This window comes from Fistularia commersonii, chromosome 10 (genome assembly GCF_037954325.1).
Source record: "Fistularia commersonii isolate RoL2024-O1a breed Wild chromosome 10, RoL_Fcom_v1.0, whole genome shotgun sequence".
Lineage (NCBI taxonomy): Eukaryota > Metazoa > Chordata > Actinopteri > Syngnathiformes > Fistulariidae > Fistularia > Fistularia commersonii.
In genome coordinates, this window is record NC_141293.1 from 15,544,864 (window position 1) to 15,559,932 (window position 15,069).

Below are 15,069 nucleotides of genomic sequence, written 5' to 3' on the forward strand. Positions count from 1 at the left end.
ATTAAATAAAAAAAAACTTTTAATACCACAATATCTTTCTCGTATAAAAAAAAATCAAAATTCTAAAACGATGCTCCACATTGAATTTCTCCCTGTTATTACAGGTTCGCTAACAGTCAATAAGCTCATGGTGGTAGATCAGTAGAAAGACATCGAAAGCTAAAACAAGCCCCTGCAGGCACAGATAGTGGTTTGAGGTGACCTTTTTTTTTTTTAGTTTTGGATATCAAGGCCATCGGTTCCAGTGTACAATTAAGTTAAAGGGCACGTCAAACCGCCACCCCCTCCTCCTCAGCCCTCCAGCCCCTCTCGGCGAGAACACCACCACCACCACCACAAAAATCCCTGGACCCACAAATTAACCCCCCCACCCACCTCCATCTCCCATTGGATTGCCTCTTTGAGCGCCAGCTTTTTTTTAATTTTATTTTTTTAGATTGTCGATTATTCCTGCCCATCCCTCCCTCAAAACGTCACAGTGAAAGTCGATGATAACCGGGGGCTTTCCGCTGGCGCGCCTTTGCTCGTGAATGGGTTTCATCTGTGACCGAAAAGGCCTCGTGAAAGCAACTTGGTTTGCAATTACAGTCCCTGCTAGCTGGTGACATCGAGCTTCTCATCACTGGGCTTGACAGGCAGGGCCATCAGTGGGCAGAGAGGAGGTGTTACATAAAAAAAAAACAGGAAACCCATGAAAAATAAAAAAGGAATTAAAAAAAAAAAAAAAAAGTCAAATACTAATATACAGCTATGCTGGAAAAGAAATTTGTACAACCTGATAGCTTGCTTGTTTGGCGGATTTGGATTTAAAAGAGGCGAAGAAAAGCCCGGGCTGCTTTAACGTTAAGCTAATTAAAAGAAGGCTTAAAAAAAAAAATGCTGAGAAATAATAAAAAAAAAAAAAAAAAAACATTCAAAGGCGTGTGATTAAAGAAAATTCAATTAACTATAAAAGGACCGAGGCAAATATGTAATTAAAAAAAGGGAGGATCTTTGGAAGCGAATGTCGGAGCTGCATGTCCGACGCCGTGCGTGTGGACTGAAGGGGGGCGAGTAGAAGGATGGAAGCCGGTGATTGTTTACCCAGAGCAGAGACTTGGAAGTGCACGCCAAAGCCGAGAAGCAGCTGGCAGTGCAAGCAATCCAGATCAAACCAAAAGCCGGGATATTAACAATCGACGCTAGCGCTCGCGCCGCCAGAGCCCCGCCCCCTTCCCCTCGGCCCCACCCCTCCAATCCCATTGGCCCCACTATTGATCCAATTTCCACCTCCTCATCCTTTCCTTAGCCGCGTGCAAAGCAAAATTAAAAACCAGCCCCATTTTTCTTCATTACCGCTGACCTCCTTCCCTTCGTCCCTTTGCTTGGTCCTGACATCACTGAAGAGGAGAGAAACAAAGAGCAAAAGAAAAGATTATTACGTTGAAACACCACAAGCATGATATGGCGAGCGTATATGACCTCCCCATGTGTTCATTTTTCCGATCGTTCCCATCATAAAATCAGCCTTTTGATTCTAACATGGTATCGAAGCTTACATATTGGCCTGTGACATCACCATGATGCTCTACATCAGGGGTGTCAAACTCATTTTCACCGAGGGCTACATCAACATGATGGTTGCCCTCACTGGGCCACATGTAATGGTAACAGTATAAATGTAACTAAAATATAACTACTACTCTTTAATGTAAAAGAAATCCAAAATGTTACGTATGCATTCCTATCTTTCTTGAAACAGCCTTCCATGTCCATCAACTTTTTTCTCTTCCTAGACATTTAGGGATTATTTGAATCATGTGGATACACTGCAATCTAACGGCGGGATGCCGTCACTTCGCGAGTCACATGATTGGCATGAATTGTGGGAAATGTAGTTTATGGTGAATGCACGCATTTGACTTCTTTATTTTAAGACAATCGAACCTTTTAAGATGTTCTCGCGGGCCACATAAAATGACGTGGCCGGCCACGTTTGGCCCGCGGGCCTTGAGTTTGACACGTGCTCTGCATGGATCAGCAGAATATTGATCCGCAGAACCTGATAAAAAGCGATAACTGATAAAATCAGCGGACTGATATATTGGTCTGACTCTTCTGGTTTCTGAGACCCTCCCCACGCCCCCAAACACACACACACACACACATACACTCTGCAATGATTTAATAAGCGGTTTTCACTCACACTGGCTGAGTCTCCCTTGGTATTAGATCTCAGGGCACTGTATAACTGTCATATTACTATTGACGGCATTTTCCTCAGCGAATATCATAAGCGCCTGTCATTTTATTTGATTATTTACTGATGCAAGACGCCGCACATAAATACATCTGTCACCCGGCCGGTTAAAATGCGTCAAGATTCACATTCAGAACAAGATCCCTAAAATAATTCCTCTAGAAAAATCCCCAGAACGACAAGCTAGAGGTATCCTGTTTTTTTTTTCTTTTACATTTTCTCATTATATCCATTTCAAAAGCAAGGAGACGTGTTTGGTCTGGAATAAATAAATTAAATAAAAAAATAAAAATAAAAAAAAAGAGTCCCAGTTGGCTGTCAGTAATTTCAAACATCAGGCCGCTCTTAAAGCGCCTTTTTGCATTTCGGGGATCAAATACGCAGAGACGGCTTGAACTGACATGCAGCGCATCCTTTTCACACCCTGGATCTAAAAAGGATTTTAAGGCACGTAAAACCAGAGAGACTGATGATATTTCTGCGTTGATGTCAAATAATTCAGATTTATATTTAAAGTATATTTGAAAACTGGATGCTAATATTGCCAGTTGGAGCGTACCTGCTCCGTGGACGGCCTCTTGTTTAGGAGGCCGGCTTCCTCGTTGGCCTTGTCCGTCTTCATTTCCACCACGATGTCATTGTTCACCTCCCCGCTGGACCTGTGAGGACACATTTGGAGAGATCGGCAATCAACAAATGCAGTGCTGCTTTTCTGAAGGACACATTAATAAAATAATTAGTAAATAAATTACGCAAATTAAATAGATAAATACAGCCACTTATTAAAAAAAATTGTGAAAAGGGTCACATAGATATTCGGGTTGAATATTACCGGCCATAAACATGCATATGATGTGTAATGAAGACATTATAATCACGTTTTGGCCGCTTATAAAAATGAGTAAGATGCTTACTCACAGCAATGGTGAAAAAACATTAATAAAAACCTGTGAATTTCTAAAGATGACTTATAAAATTACAACAAACTCAATGATTTATCTTTATTATCCTTCTAATTATACCACAAGGTCTTGATCAGGTTTATTGTATCATCATTAATATTAATGCACGCTTTTTATACATAAATAAATGATCTGCTAAATTTGAATTTATCAACAGCGGAATATTTCACTTTGCAACTACCGGCTGCAACAATGATCATCTAAATATATAAATATACATATCTTACACATATTTTTGGAAAAATGTTGGAAAATTGTATATGATGTGTTTTCAATATCCTATAATCTAGAAAAACAGTTACTATACATTGTAAGTAATAACACATTATTGTGATAAAAAGGTTATAATAAGGTGTCCAAAGAAAAAAAAAAAAATGACTGAGCTGTTTCATGCCGATATCACATCAGCTGATTTTTCACGTATCCGCCCCCCAACATCACGTACACTCTACGTATTTTTAGCTTTTGTTCCGCGCTCATGTTTGTACCCGGCTTCCAGACAAATTTCCCCTCAGGGACAATAAACTTAAAACCAATATGAGCTCAAGAGTGTCTTTTACGGTGCAAAAATTGCATTTTTGTGTTTCATTTTAAAGTCGGGCGGGTAAAAGCCGATTTTGGTAGCATTTCCCTTCAGCTTCGAAACTCCACAGGCGCGCAACCTTTTTAATCTGTTGCTGTTTACTTTATATAGTGCTGAATTTATTCATTTCTCTTGAAACAAAGAGTTCATATTTACCTACGCGTGCCCAACCCCAACCCCTCCCCTTGTCAGCTTCCTGTCTACTCACACTTCTTTCTTGTCCCTCTTCCTGCAGGGCAGCTTGTTCTTCTTGCCCAGGAAGTAGATGGTGGCCACCAGCAGCAGCAGCAGCAGGACGCACACCACCACGGCGATCACAACGCCGCTGGACCCTCCCTGCTGCTGGTCAGCTGGGGCGCCGCAATGCGGGGAGGGGGCAACATGAAGGAGGGGAGGGCGAAGGAGGGGGTAGGTAGAGGGGATGGAAGCGGTGGAGTGGAGGCGGAGAAGAAGTGAGGGGTGGGTGGAGGTGGTTTTTTTTTTTTGGACAGGGCAGGTGGATGGGAGAGAGGCGTGATGGGGTTGGGATTGATTGGTGGAGAAAAAGTTAGATCATATTGGATGGGGGGGGCAGGATGAGGCAGGACAAATGGTGGAGGGGGGGGGTTGGCGGATGGGCAGGGTGCAGATGGAGACAATGGATGGAGGTAAGGAGGAGGGAGGGTTGGGGGAGGCAGGATGTGGAGTTAGTCTGAAGTTCTGAATAAATGAAATGTAATGGGACCCAAAATAAACAGGGGCCTGTATATTCAAACACAAGGCAACCTCACCCACCCACCCACCCAGTCTTGTATTACTATCCTTATGGGGACAGGACCTCGCAGAACCTTGGATCAGATGCTTCAGGTTGGACTCACAAGGACATGGACATGTTTTACCTCTATCCTTCCTTTCATGCTTTTCCCTCAAGCTGACCCCTGATAACTGGAATAAGTTTTTTTTTTGTGATTTTTTTTTTTTTTTTGTGAAGAATTGACCACAATGAAGAGAACCACATCCCGGTGGCCAAACCTAGGAAATGCAGGTCTGGCTTTCTAGATTATTTTCATCTGAAAGCATCTGAAAGCTTAATCCACATATTTATTTGAGCGCCTCATCCTCTAAAATCCCTTGAATTATCTTATTTCAATTATATATATATACATATATATATATATATATATATATATATATGTGTGTATATATAATATGTTCATAAAATATATGTACATTATTTAAAGCCTAAATTTGAATAAATCATATCTACAGTAACAAAACATCACAAGACAGATATGGTGTGTTTGGGCTGCGTTATTTATTTTTTTCTAGAACAGCTGTTTTTTCAGAACTTGAGGGACATCTTGTTTTAACAGCCGGCTACAGAAAAGCCTGAAAAAGCTATCATTTTCAGCAGGGATTTTTGTTTTTTTCTATGTAAACAACGCAGCGGCAGTGTAAACTGGGATGTTTCAGAATCTTTCGACATGTCTAAACCGACCCTCCGTCTGACAAATTTGTGCTGCAGAGCTTGACAATTAAATGAACCGCTCCTGCAGCTGTCGTCAGGGAAACCGACGTGTTTCGCGAGCGCAAAGCCGGCTAGCAGACAATGAAGTGCCTGTTCGAGAAATTGCTCCACTTGAAATCTAAATTAGCATGATCGCTAAAAGGAAAAGTAACGAGACATCGGGGAGGTCTGTCCTCATAAGTGCAGAATACAAGTATGCAAACACCAACATATCAGCTGTTGTAAACACAAATACACTAATCTGTGTGTGAGACACACATCAATATGCACACACAGACTACAAACACCATCCACGTGTTGAAAGGGTTAGCGGTACAGACCTGACTCAAGCACAGGGTTTCCAGAGAGCAGCACTTTGAGAGAAAGAAAGTTTCTCAGTCCCGCAGCAAAGCAAAGCAAGAACCATGAAAAGACACGCGAGTGCACGCGCACACACGCAGACACACAGAAGCTGAACATTTATAGTCTTACGCATGGCAAACCCTGCGAGCGAAAGAGGGAAAAAAGCGTGAAACAAGAGGGCGGTCGGAATAACAGGGGTGACCGAAAAGGCGACGCAAAGAGAGGAAAGGAAGGAATAGAATAGAATAGAATCCTTTATTGTCCCTTGAGGGCCACAAAAACTTGTAGTCGCATCCACAAAATATTAGACAAACATTGTACAAAGGTGAAGAGTGGAAGAAGAAGAAGAAGAAGAAGATGAAGAAGGAAAAGAAAAAGAACAATATACAATATCCACAGTGTTTGGTAGCAAGAGGGCAAATATACAAGATTACAGTGCAGCACAGGGAAGTGTGTATGTGTGTGTGGATCAGTGTAGGTGTGTGAGTGCTTGTGTTGCGTGTGTTCATGTGTGTGCTGTCCGCATGTGTGTGTGTGTGTTTTTGAGGAGGGAGGTGGAGGAAGGGGGAGGCGGGGCAGGGTTCTAAATCACAGGGTCTGCACAACAAAGAGTCCTGAGAGAAGGAGGGGGAGGAGGAGGAGGAGGAGGTGGGAGAAGGCTCTACCTCTGTTGGCCGAGTTGTCGATTGCTGCAAGACAACAGAGAGAAGAGGAAAACGGCACATGTTAGCGAGCAGGAAGCTAGGTGGCGCTCAAGATCAATACATCTGTAAGCGGATATCGGTTATTTATCAGCGTCATCAGCGTACGTACATTACTAAAGAGAAACAATGTTACTTTCATGAGAGATGAGATCGGTTTGTTGGATCTACGCTCACGTTATTCAGGCGATGAAATTTTCAGGCGATGAAATTTTCAGGCCATGAAATTTTCAGACTTGTTTTACATGGAAAGTGTCATGAGACAACTATGTCGCAATTTGCAGCCAAATAAACAAAATCTGACTTGACCTACAGATTATTAACTAGAGACAGCATCACATTCATGAAGGATGTGATCTGTTTGTCGGATCTACGACCTCGACGGAGGCTCACGATATTCAGGCGCCGCATTTCACTTTGTGACGTCTGCCCTCTGATTTAGATGATAGCATACGTTTTTGCTACTTAATTCTGAAATTATAGTTGAGGAGATATTTTTCATTTTACATTAACATGTGTCCGCAAAAATGATCCACATCGGTCCGAATCGTATGTTTTGAAATGGAAACAAAATACATTGATTCATCTTTGTCAAAGTGGACTTTTCTGGCATGGCGGCTCCACCACTCACCTTTGATATTTACTTGGAAGACCTTGCTATCTGACCCGAGATTGTTGGACGCCTCACAGGTCACGCCATTCTTCATGACCTCCTTCGTGGCCTGCAGGGTCAGCGTGCTCACCACCTTGTTACCGTCCAGCGACACCGACTGGCAAAGATCGGATCGATGCAGGTGTTGGGGAAGAGACAGAAACAGCTTAGTGATCATCGTAATAGGTCTTCTATATGTGAGTTTTTTTTTCTTTCTTTTTTTTTTTTTGATTTTTCAGGGGGTGGAACGGAACAGTGCACTTCATCCTTGAAAAAAATTAAAAATAAAAACACATCCTGTTGTGTTGAGACTGTTTAAACCCATACCTCTTCTCCTGCGGGCGTCCACGTGAACTGGGGCGAGCCGTAGGCTGAGCACCTCAGAGTCACCTTGTCTCCTTCTTTCCCCACTTCACCAGCGACTGGAGTCTCGATCACTGGCTTTCCTGGGAGGGGAGCGGAGGAAAACTCAAACAGCCACCAAAATGGAAGCACACCCTCTCTCAGCAATTTCCACTGACCGGACAATGTCTTTACTCCCAACCAAAACAGTACCAGCAATCTGCTCATGTTCCTGTGTTTGTTGGGTGGAAGTTTGGCATTTCCAAAGGTCTGGGGCTCCACGCCTCAGGTTTTAGAAGGAAGATGGAGCCACAATCTACGCTTTTTCTTTATCCTTGTTCGAATCAGCCTTCGCCGCCTTCTAGAAGCACCACCTTTTCTTAAACCAAGTCTGATTTCCCTTTCTTTTAATCAAATTTTTCCTTGAAACGAAACGCTTATTTGATTTCTGTGTACTGCTCTGTACACTTTTGCCTGTGACTTTCAAAAACACTTGGAAAAAAAATACACTATATATATATATATAAATACAAACACATTATGTGGCACTGCAGCACAATAATTAGCACTACCGCTTTACAGCAAGAAGGTCCCTAGTTTGATTCCAACAGTGGGACCTTTCTGCATGGAGCTTGCATGTTCTCCTGTCTAGGTTCTCTGCAGTTTGTTTACTGACTTCTCTGAATTGCTCAGACATGTGAATGACAGAAAGACAGAGTGAATGGTTGTATGTCTCTATATCTGAACCTGTGATTGACTGGTGACCAGTCCAGGGTGAACCCTGCCTCTCACTCAATGACAGCTTGGATAGGCAACACCCCCCCCCCCCCCAACCCAAGTGCAAGACAAGCAGGATAGATAATGAATGAATGAATATATTTAATCTCTGGTGGTGGATCTTCTTTTTGGGTACAAGTTGGTGAGCAAAACAGTGGATGTGACACTTAAGCCGACAGATGTGGGTTTTACCTTTGACCATGAGCTCCACAGTCTTTTCGGCCATCAATCCAGGAACGGACGGCACAGCGCCGACACACTTGTACATCCCGGCTTGATCATAGGAAATGTCACTGATGGACAGAGTGCCGTCCTCAGAGAGCACCTCGGAACCCTGGAAAAATAGGGTGACATTAAGAAATGAGGCCTTTTGGGTACAAACTCTTCATTAGCTCTTCCTTTTTTGCTCTCTGCGGCCAAGAAAGAGGGCTGAACCACTCAACCCAGGGCTGATTTTAACTAAAAAAAAGGGAAAAAATGATGGGTTGTCTTTTTTTTTTCATCTTACTCTCTCTCCTCTTGAAATAAACACATTCCACACCCAGAACGCCGGCGGTTTCTAACGCACCCATGAGACGCAGCAGTGGATCCGAAGGCTCGACAACGTCGGAGTGACATGCCGCGCATAACAAGTGGAGAACCGGCGTTGAGTATCAAAAAACGAAGGAAAAATAAAAAGCAGTATCTCTCTGATATGTTGTTGTACAGCATCTGAATGTAAGAATTCACTTCAGATAGACTACAAGTGTAAACAAATATTTTCTTGCGGACCATCTCTGCAGAAAGCTAAGATTGGAACATTGTACCACGTGCATCAGGCATCATAGGAAAGGTCAACACGTGCAGTCAAAAGGCCATGTCCACACTGAGACGAAAATGATCTTTTTAATTTTCAGAAAACGTTTTCCGTAAACATTGTCTCAAGAAATGTTGCAGCCTACATGCCGGGCCTGTACGTAGCCCTGTAATGCCGGCACAGAATTCCACCCAAAACAGAGAAGGCGATATCAGCATACATATAGAAGTTGTGTGATGAAAACAAACATGGTAATCTGCCATTGTTGTGGCTCATGCAGGTTAAGGGAGATTAGGGGGCATTGTTTCAGAAAAGATGTGTATTGGTCATAAACACAGCAACGCAGGGATGGCGTTCTGAGATTTATTCAAAAAAAGCCCAAACTCACCCATGAAAAACCCCCTTGCCTCTAAGCCAATATGGCAAATTTGCATGAAGCAGTTCAAGATCTGTTACAAAACTGTATCAAATCTGAACCAGAATAAGAAATTGTACTCAGGCGCAGAGGAAGAGACAGAGGCTGACCTTCTTCCACACGACCGTGTGTTGAGCCGAAGCCTTGGTCTTACACTGCCATTCCACCTTGTCTCCGAGCATCACGGTCTGAGGTTCAGCCGGGGTCACACTCATCGGGTCAATGTCTGCCGACGAGACGGAGGATGAGACAAAGACATGACAAATCACGATGCAGATGTGATGTTGTGAATGAAAAAGAAAAGCCTCCAAAAATGGTGGCATTGTTGGTATGGGGGCCTTTCCACTGAAATCGCAGCCCTTTAGGCCATTTCCGAGTTGTTGACTGAAGGGTGGAAATTCAAATATGGATCTACAAGGAAGGCAGCCCATTGATATTCATTCCATTCTATTTCTGCGAATTTTTCATATTCAAAATCGAACAAACTAAAAAAAAAAAACAAAAACACACATGTAGATTTGCTTTACTCACAGTGCACAAGCAGGGAGATTACCCCGCTCAGATCAGCCTCCAAGTTATCATAGTCGATGGCGACGCACTTGTACTCGCCACTGTCTGTGCGCTTGGCAGACTTAAGCACGAGCAGACCCCCCTGACCGATGATAGCTTTATCCTAAGACAGACAACATTGCCGATTTAAAGACAGCAGAGTAGAGTGGTCGTTCATCTGTGTGTTATATTCACACTCACATTTTTGGTGAAGTCAAACTCCGGCTGAGGGTTTCCATCCGTCTCGCACTTCATTGTGATATTATCACCCTCTTTCACCGGCTCCGTGTTAAGTAAGGTAAAGGACGCCGTCTCCGAGGGATCTAGATGGACAAGAGTAGACAGGAGAGCAGGTAAAAATTGCTACCCTTTGGATATACTGTTGCGGTAGGGGGGTTAGGGTGGGGATGGGGGTGGGGGTTAAATTTAACTCCTCTTCTTTTCTCACGGTCATTAAACAGGATAAGATTATTGCACAGTTTGCTGTGCTGCAACTCTTTCCACTGTGTAAAACTGTGTAATTAAAATTAAAGGTCAGAAATCTGAAGTTTTCAATTGGTGCAGCTCACATTTTAGAAATAGTAATTTAGCAACACATGTTATGGCTAGGTTTCTAATATTTTTATGAGGATTTGCAATACTTGTGACATTTTTAATATATGTAGTTGTATATGTAGAGACATACAACCATTCATCAACTCATTCATGTGTCTGGGATATCTGGGTTCTCCAGTAAACTACTTTATGTTTTTCGATTGTAGGGGGGGGGGAACTAGTTAAACTGGAGGATTGTCCTGGTCAAAATGCCTGTTTCTGCAAAATAAACACATCGGCATCGATGTCACTCGGCCCGGCCCGCCCCGCATCTCCGCACTCACAATTCAGGTTGATGGTGATGGTGTTGGACTTTTTCTGTTTGATTTCGTCCCCTGGCATGCTGTACTCCATGACGCACTGGAACACCGAGTCCTTGTCCGCCTTGGTGGGCTGCATGTGCAAAGTGCTCGTGATGGTGTAGAGACCTGAGGCCTCCTTCACCACCGAGGGGCTCATGTAGGTTTCTGGCAAAATTTGTAAAGTTGAGGGTTAAAAGATTGCGAGACGCAGCAAGTGCAGGTCATCGTCCGATCGTGCCAGGATATCAACTAATAAGGAGGAACGTACTCTCTTTCCTGTCCTTGACTTCTGGCAGGGGCTGACCATCCTTGAACCAGATGATCCTCGGCTGGGGATGTCCGTTCATCGTCTCGCAGGTACCGATCTGATGCACAAGCAACAAGTCAATCAGTGACTGAAAAACAATACGGAAGGGTATTTTATCTGAAATAGATTCAATTTCTGACATTATTTGAATTATAGAGAATATTCTGCAAAATATTATTTCTGCTAAATATCAGTAAGTGACTCACAGGAAGCTAATGCTAGCCACTGTCTGCAAATATTAGCAAGTTAGCTTGAGGATGCTGGCTGCTCGATGATATGTTCACCTCCATTTTTATTGTTCTTAATTATTAGCCCAATGTGACTCACAGGAAGCTAAGGCTAGCCACTATCTGTGAATATTAGCAAGTTAGCTTCTTCAGCATCATTGAGGATCCTGGCTGCTGGATGATATCTTCACCTCCGTTTTTATTGTTTGAAATTATTACTCCAATTGGTCCTAAATTGATAACTGGACCCTAATTGTGATTTTAAGTTGACGAAATGGAGTTTGCGATGTAAGTAAAATACTAGCCATTTGATTAAGATAAAAATACATGGCATTGTTTTAATCTTACAATGTTACGGAATCAATTTCAAACAAACTTCACAATGTGACTTGCTAATAATATATTTGATTGTCAAGTGGCAAATTGTGGCTGCACTGTTGAAATGTCATTGATGTCTCACTGGTGAAACTCAGTCTGAATATGACAATGTGATACCCCAACTTAAACATGATCCATGTCAGGGAAAAATTATTATTATTCTATTTTGGTGAGTTGATAATGTCGACACACCTCAGAACTTGTTTCCGATCCAACAGAAATGGCCTGGCTTGATGGTTTTGTTAGCTCTGGTTTCTCTGGAGCATCTGAGATGGAAAAACAGAGGAAGATTAAGTATTGTTTTTTTTTTCCTTGGAAGGCCATGCCTTATCACAGGCACACACACACACACAACCAAACACACACAAACCTCAAGACTGAACTTGTTAATCACTTAAAGTAGTAAATATTCCGTTTCGCAGCAGTCCACTGTGACTGGGTTCACACTAGCTGATAAGGCTCAAGTGAAAAACACACCTCCCTCGCTCTCTAGTTCACACAGGTTACTTCTCTTCTTGCATTGTTTGATTCCTCCGTGGGCTTGTTCACACCCAAGGTCATGCTATCACTGCCAGCTGTCTGTAGCTTGTAAAAAATAAAAACAGCGGGTGGTATTTTTCCTCTCACACACAAATAGCAAGAAAAATAAACTTGTTTTCTGGAATTCCAAATCATTCTACCACCAAATTTCTATTTTTATGTGTGTGTTGCAAGCTAGAGTCGTACAACAAAATTATTACAAACTATGACCTGGATTATGACTTATGACCCACTATCAAACTTCTCTGGTGTTTACATTTGACTTCCTTTCGGAGGATTCCATCGTCACTGAAGCCAGAATCCATCTAAACAATAGTCACCGTGTTCTTTTCTGCTGTGGCCTGCTTGTTGTGTCTTCCATGACACCTTTGCTTTGAGCCAGAGCAGACTTAGCGAGAAAGGTGGTTTGCCAAATAAAGCATTGCCATCTTAGCACTGTGAGAAAACACAGTGGAGAGAATGTAGAATGTGAATTATCCATCTTGTTCTCTTATTTTTTCAAACCTTACCAAGATTACATCTGTGATCCTCCATAGTAGAAATCCTTGGTGGAGAACGTCATCAAGGCTAACGTTACAGCAATAAGTGAGCCACAGAACTAGCATCAGTAGCTAATGCTAGACCCATTCTTTGAATGTTAGCAAGATAGCTAGGCTAGCAACTTTGTTGTATCCAGCCACTTGCCAGTCAGCACACACATATACAATATCATTGTCTAAAAAAATACGCCACTGTTAAGTGATTTGTTAATGTACTTATTTTACAAAGCTGAGGCTAGTCCTATCATAAGAATGTTTAAAAGTTAGCTACCTTAGCATCTTCGTAGTATGCAGCTGTGGACTGATCGACGTACATACGTTATCATTTTTTAAAAGAGGTGTACAGTGATTTGCTTATCTATTACTTTTTCTAAACTACTGCTACTCCTCATTTTGTGAATGTTAGCAAATTAGATTACATTTGTGTCTTCATAATTTCCAGGTCACGAAATTTATACCTTTTTATTTTATTATTTATATTATTTATTTATACAATTTATACCTCAAAAGTATCACAATTGGTTCCTTTATTTATTTAGCTAAACCAATGCTAGCCAATGCTAGCCCTTCTGTGAATGTTAGCAAGTTAGCTACATTAGCATGTTGACAGCGTCCACCTGCTGGAAAATCGACAAGCATATTTTATCATTATTCACCATAAATATACCACAGGATTGAAAACGGCACACATAATCATTATCATTCTCCAAATTAGAATTTGGATTTAATATTCTAAGGATCACTGTCAATATTAATCTGGAGAATTTTTTTTGCTAAATAAAATAAAATGAAATGAAATAAAATGAACTTTGAAAACTAAAAACCATTTTCCATCAACCGGTTGTCTGAAGAGATTCATCTTCAGCAATAGTGAATTTCTTTTCCAAATTCATGACCAAAAGCTTCAATTTCTCATTTTTCTCTACCGTATTCTGTAACCACATAGTTGATCAAATCCGTTTATATTACCAAATATTTGATAATTCAAAGTTGTTATTTTGGTTCACTTAAGTTATTCAGTGCATAGTCTATCAAACCTACATTAGAATTATGAAAAGATGACCTTTAATTAAGAAAATCACCGGGACTTTAAAAGAGAATTTCCTTTTCCTCACATTTTTAGTGTGTTTGTGTTTGAAAGGCTGTTTGTGAAGATTTCCCTTGAGAGAGAAACCGAGCTGTCTCAAGTCTCAAGAGACCTCCCAGTAAAAGCATCTAAATCATCCCCCCAAAGTTTCTCGTGGTTAAATATGGGCAAAGAAAAAATCTCTGAGACTGTGAGAAATGTTGAGAAACGGTGCAGCTGCGGCCCTTAAGCCTCCCTAAAAATGCCACTGTCCGAGAGCTCTTCATTGAGTTATTGTCTTTACAGATCACCGGGCCCGTTCGGCCTTAACGACTTTTCTTATTCGATTGATTTAGACTTCATTGCTTCTGAGTTCATAAATGTTAAAGGACAACTTGGAAGCACTTTTTCCAAGTAGCATCATAAACCGAAAAAACTCCTCCGACACGCAGTTTCCCGTAGGGGTGGGGGTGATTGATCAGCGATCCTAAATGCAAATGAACTCGATTCATTTCACTGTGACCGTTAATTGCTTAAAAGTGTGATTGATGTGGGCTCCCCGGGTTGCCGTGGGAGGTGCAAGGACAAGGAGGGTGAGCCCTCGGCGCCGCCTCGATAAATATCAGCCGTTATTTAGGTGAGATATATGAGACATGACAGGTATGATTGAACTATTCATCAATTGTGTCAAGACTGATTAGATTGCTGTTAATTGACCTCTGGGGAACTTATCAAATGAAATTGCTAACCTTACGCGTTGAATTAGCTTCCAAAACACACCGTGCATAATGAAAGTTGAAGTCCACCCCAATCTTTCTGACAATGGACACGACAATGACATCTTGTATGATTCTTTTTATGAAAATATGTTTTGGTACCAGATTCGCCGAATGTATCGCACGCATAAAGAGCAATTAATCCGCTACTGCATGATAGCATGCGTGAAGACGCCTGCAGATGTGACTAAAGTCTGCATGTTAGCCGCGCAGACGACGACGAGCCATGAATTCCAGGGTGTGAGCGGCCGACTCACGGAAGACTTTAAGCTTGGTGGAGGCTTCTCCGGTGCCGGCGGGTCCGGCGATGACCACGCAGGTGAGGGTGAGTTCGTCCGAAGCCTGGACTGACGTGATGGTCAAGGTGAAGTCCTCCTCGACGGTGACGCGGCCGGTCAGACGGGTGTTAGCCTCGCTTTTCCCCACGCCGCCCTGGGAGCGGAAAGCAACTCGCGTTTTGCTCCCTTGATCTTCC

The 15,069-nt window shown here is 42.2% G+C and overlaps 1 protein-coding gene across 2 annotated transcripts in view; it reads right to left on the reverse strand.

The window, feature by feature from the left end:
* Positions 1–411: 411 nt before the first annotated feature.
* The window catches only part of bcam (basal cell adhesion molecule (Lutheran blood group)), a 49,371-nt gene continuing 34,713 nt past the window's right edge, over positions 412–15,069 (reverse strand). The window contains exons 3-17 of one of the 2 annotated variants that reach the window (XM_086154028.1): positions 14,852–15,068; positions 11,866–11,939; positions 11,030–11,126; positions 10,744–10,926; positions 10,067–10,188; positions 9,848–9,989; positions 9,427–9,542; positions 8,298–8,439; positions 7,314–7,432; positions 6,966–7,104; positions 6,299–6,322; positions 5,612–5,644; positions 3,993–4,134; positions 2,799–2,898; positions 412–1,379 (exon numbers count right to left, since the gene is read on the reverse strand). In XM_086154028.1, the coding sequence (XP_086010154.1) occupies positions 1,377–1,379; positions 2,799–2,898; positions 3,993–4,134; positions 5,612–5,644; positions 6,299–6,322; positions 6,966–7,104; positions 7,314–7,432; positions 8,298–8,439; positions 9,427–9,542; positions 9,848–9,989; positions 10,067–10,188; positions 10,744–10,926; positions 11,030–11,126; positions 11,866–11,939; positions 14,852–15,068 (1,653 nt within the window). In that variant the 3' untranslated portion in view covers positions 412–1,376. The remainder of the gene's footprint in view (positions 1,380–2,798; positions 2,899–3,992; positions 4,135–5,611; positions 5,645–6,298; positions 6,323–6,965; positions 7,105–7,313; positions 7,433–8,297; positions 8,440–9,426; positions 9,543–9,847; positions 9,990–10,066; positions 10,189–10,743; positions 10,927–11,029; positions 11,127–11,865; positions 11,940–14,851; position 15,069) is intronic. The other variant, XM_086154029.1, reaches the window with a different exon arrangement.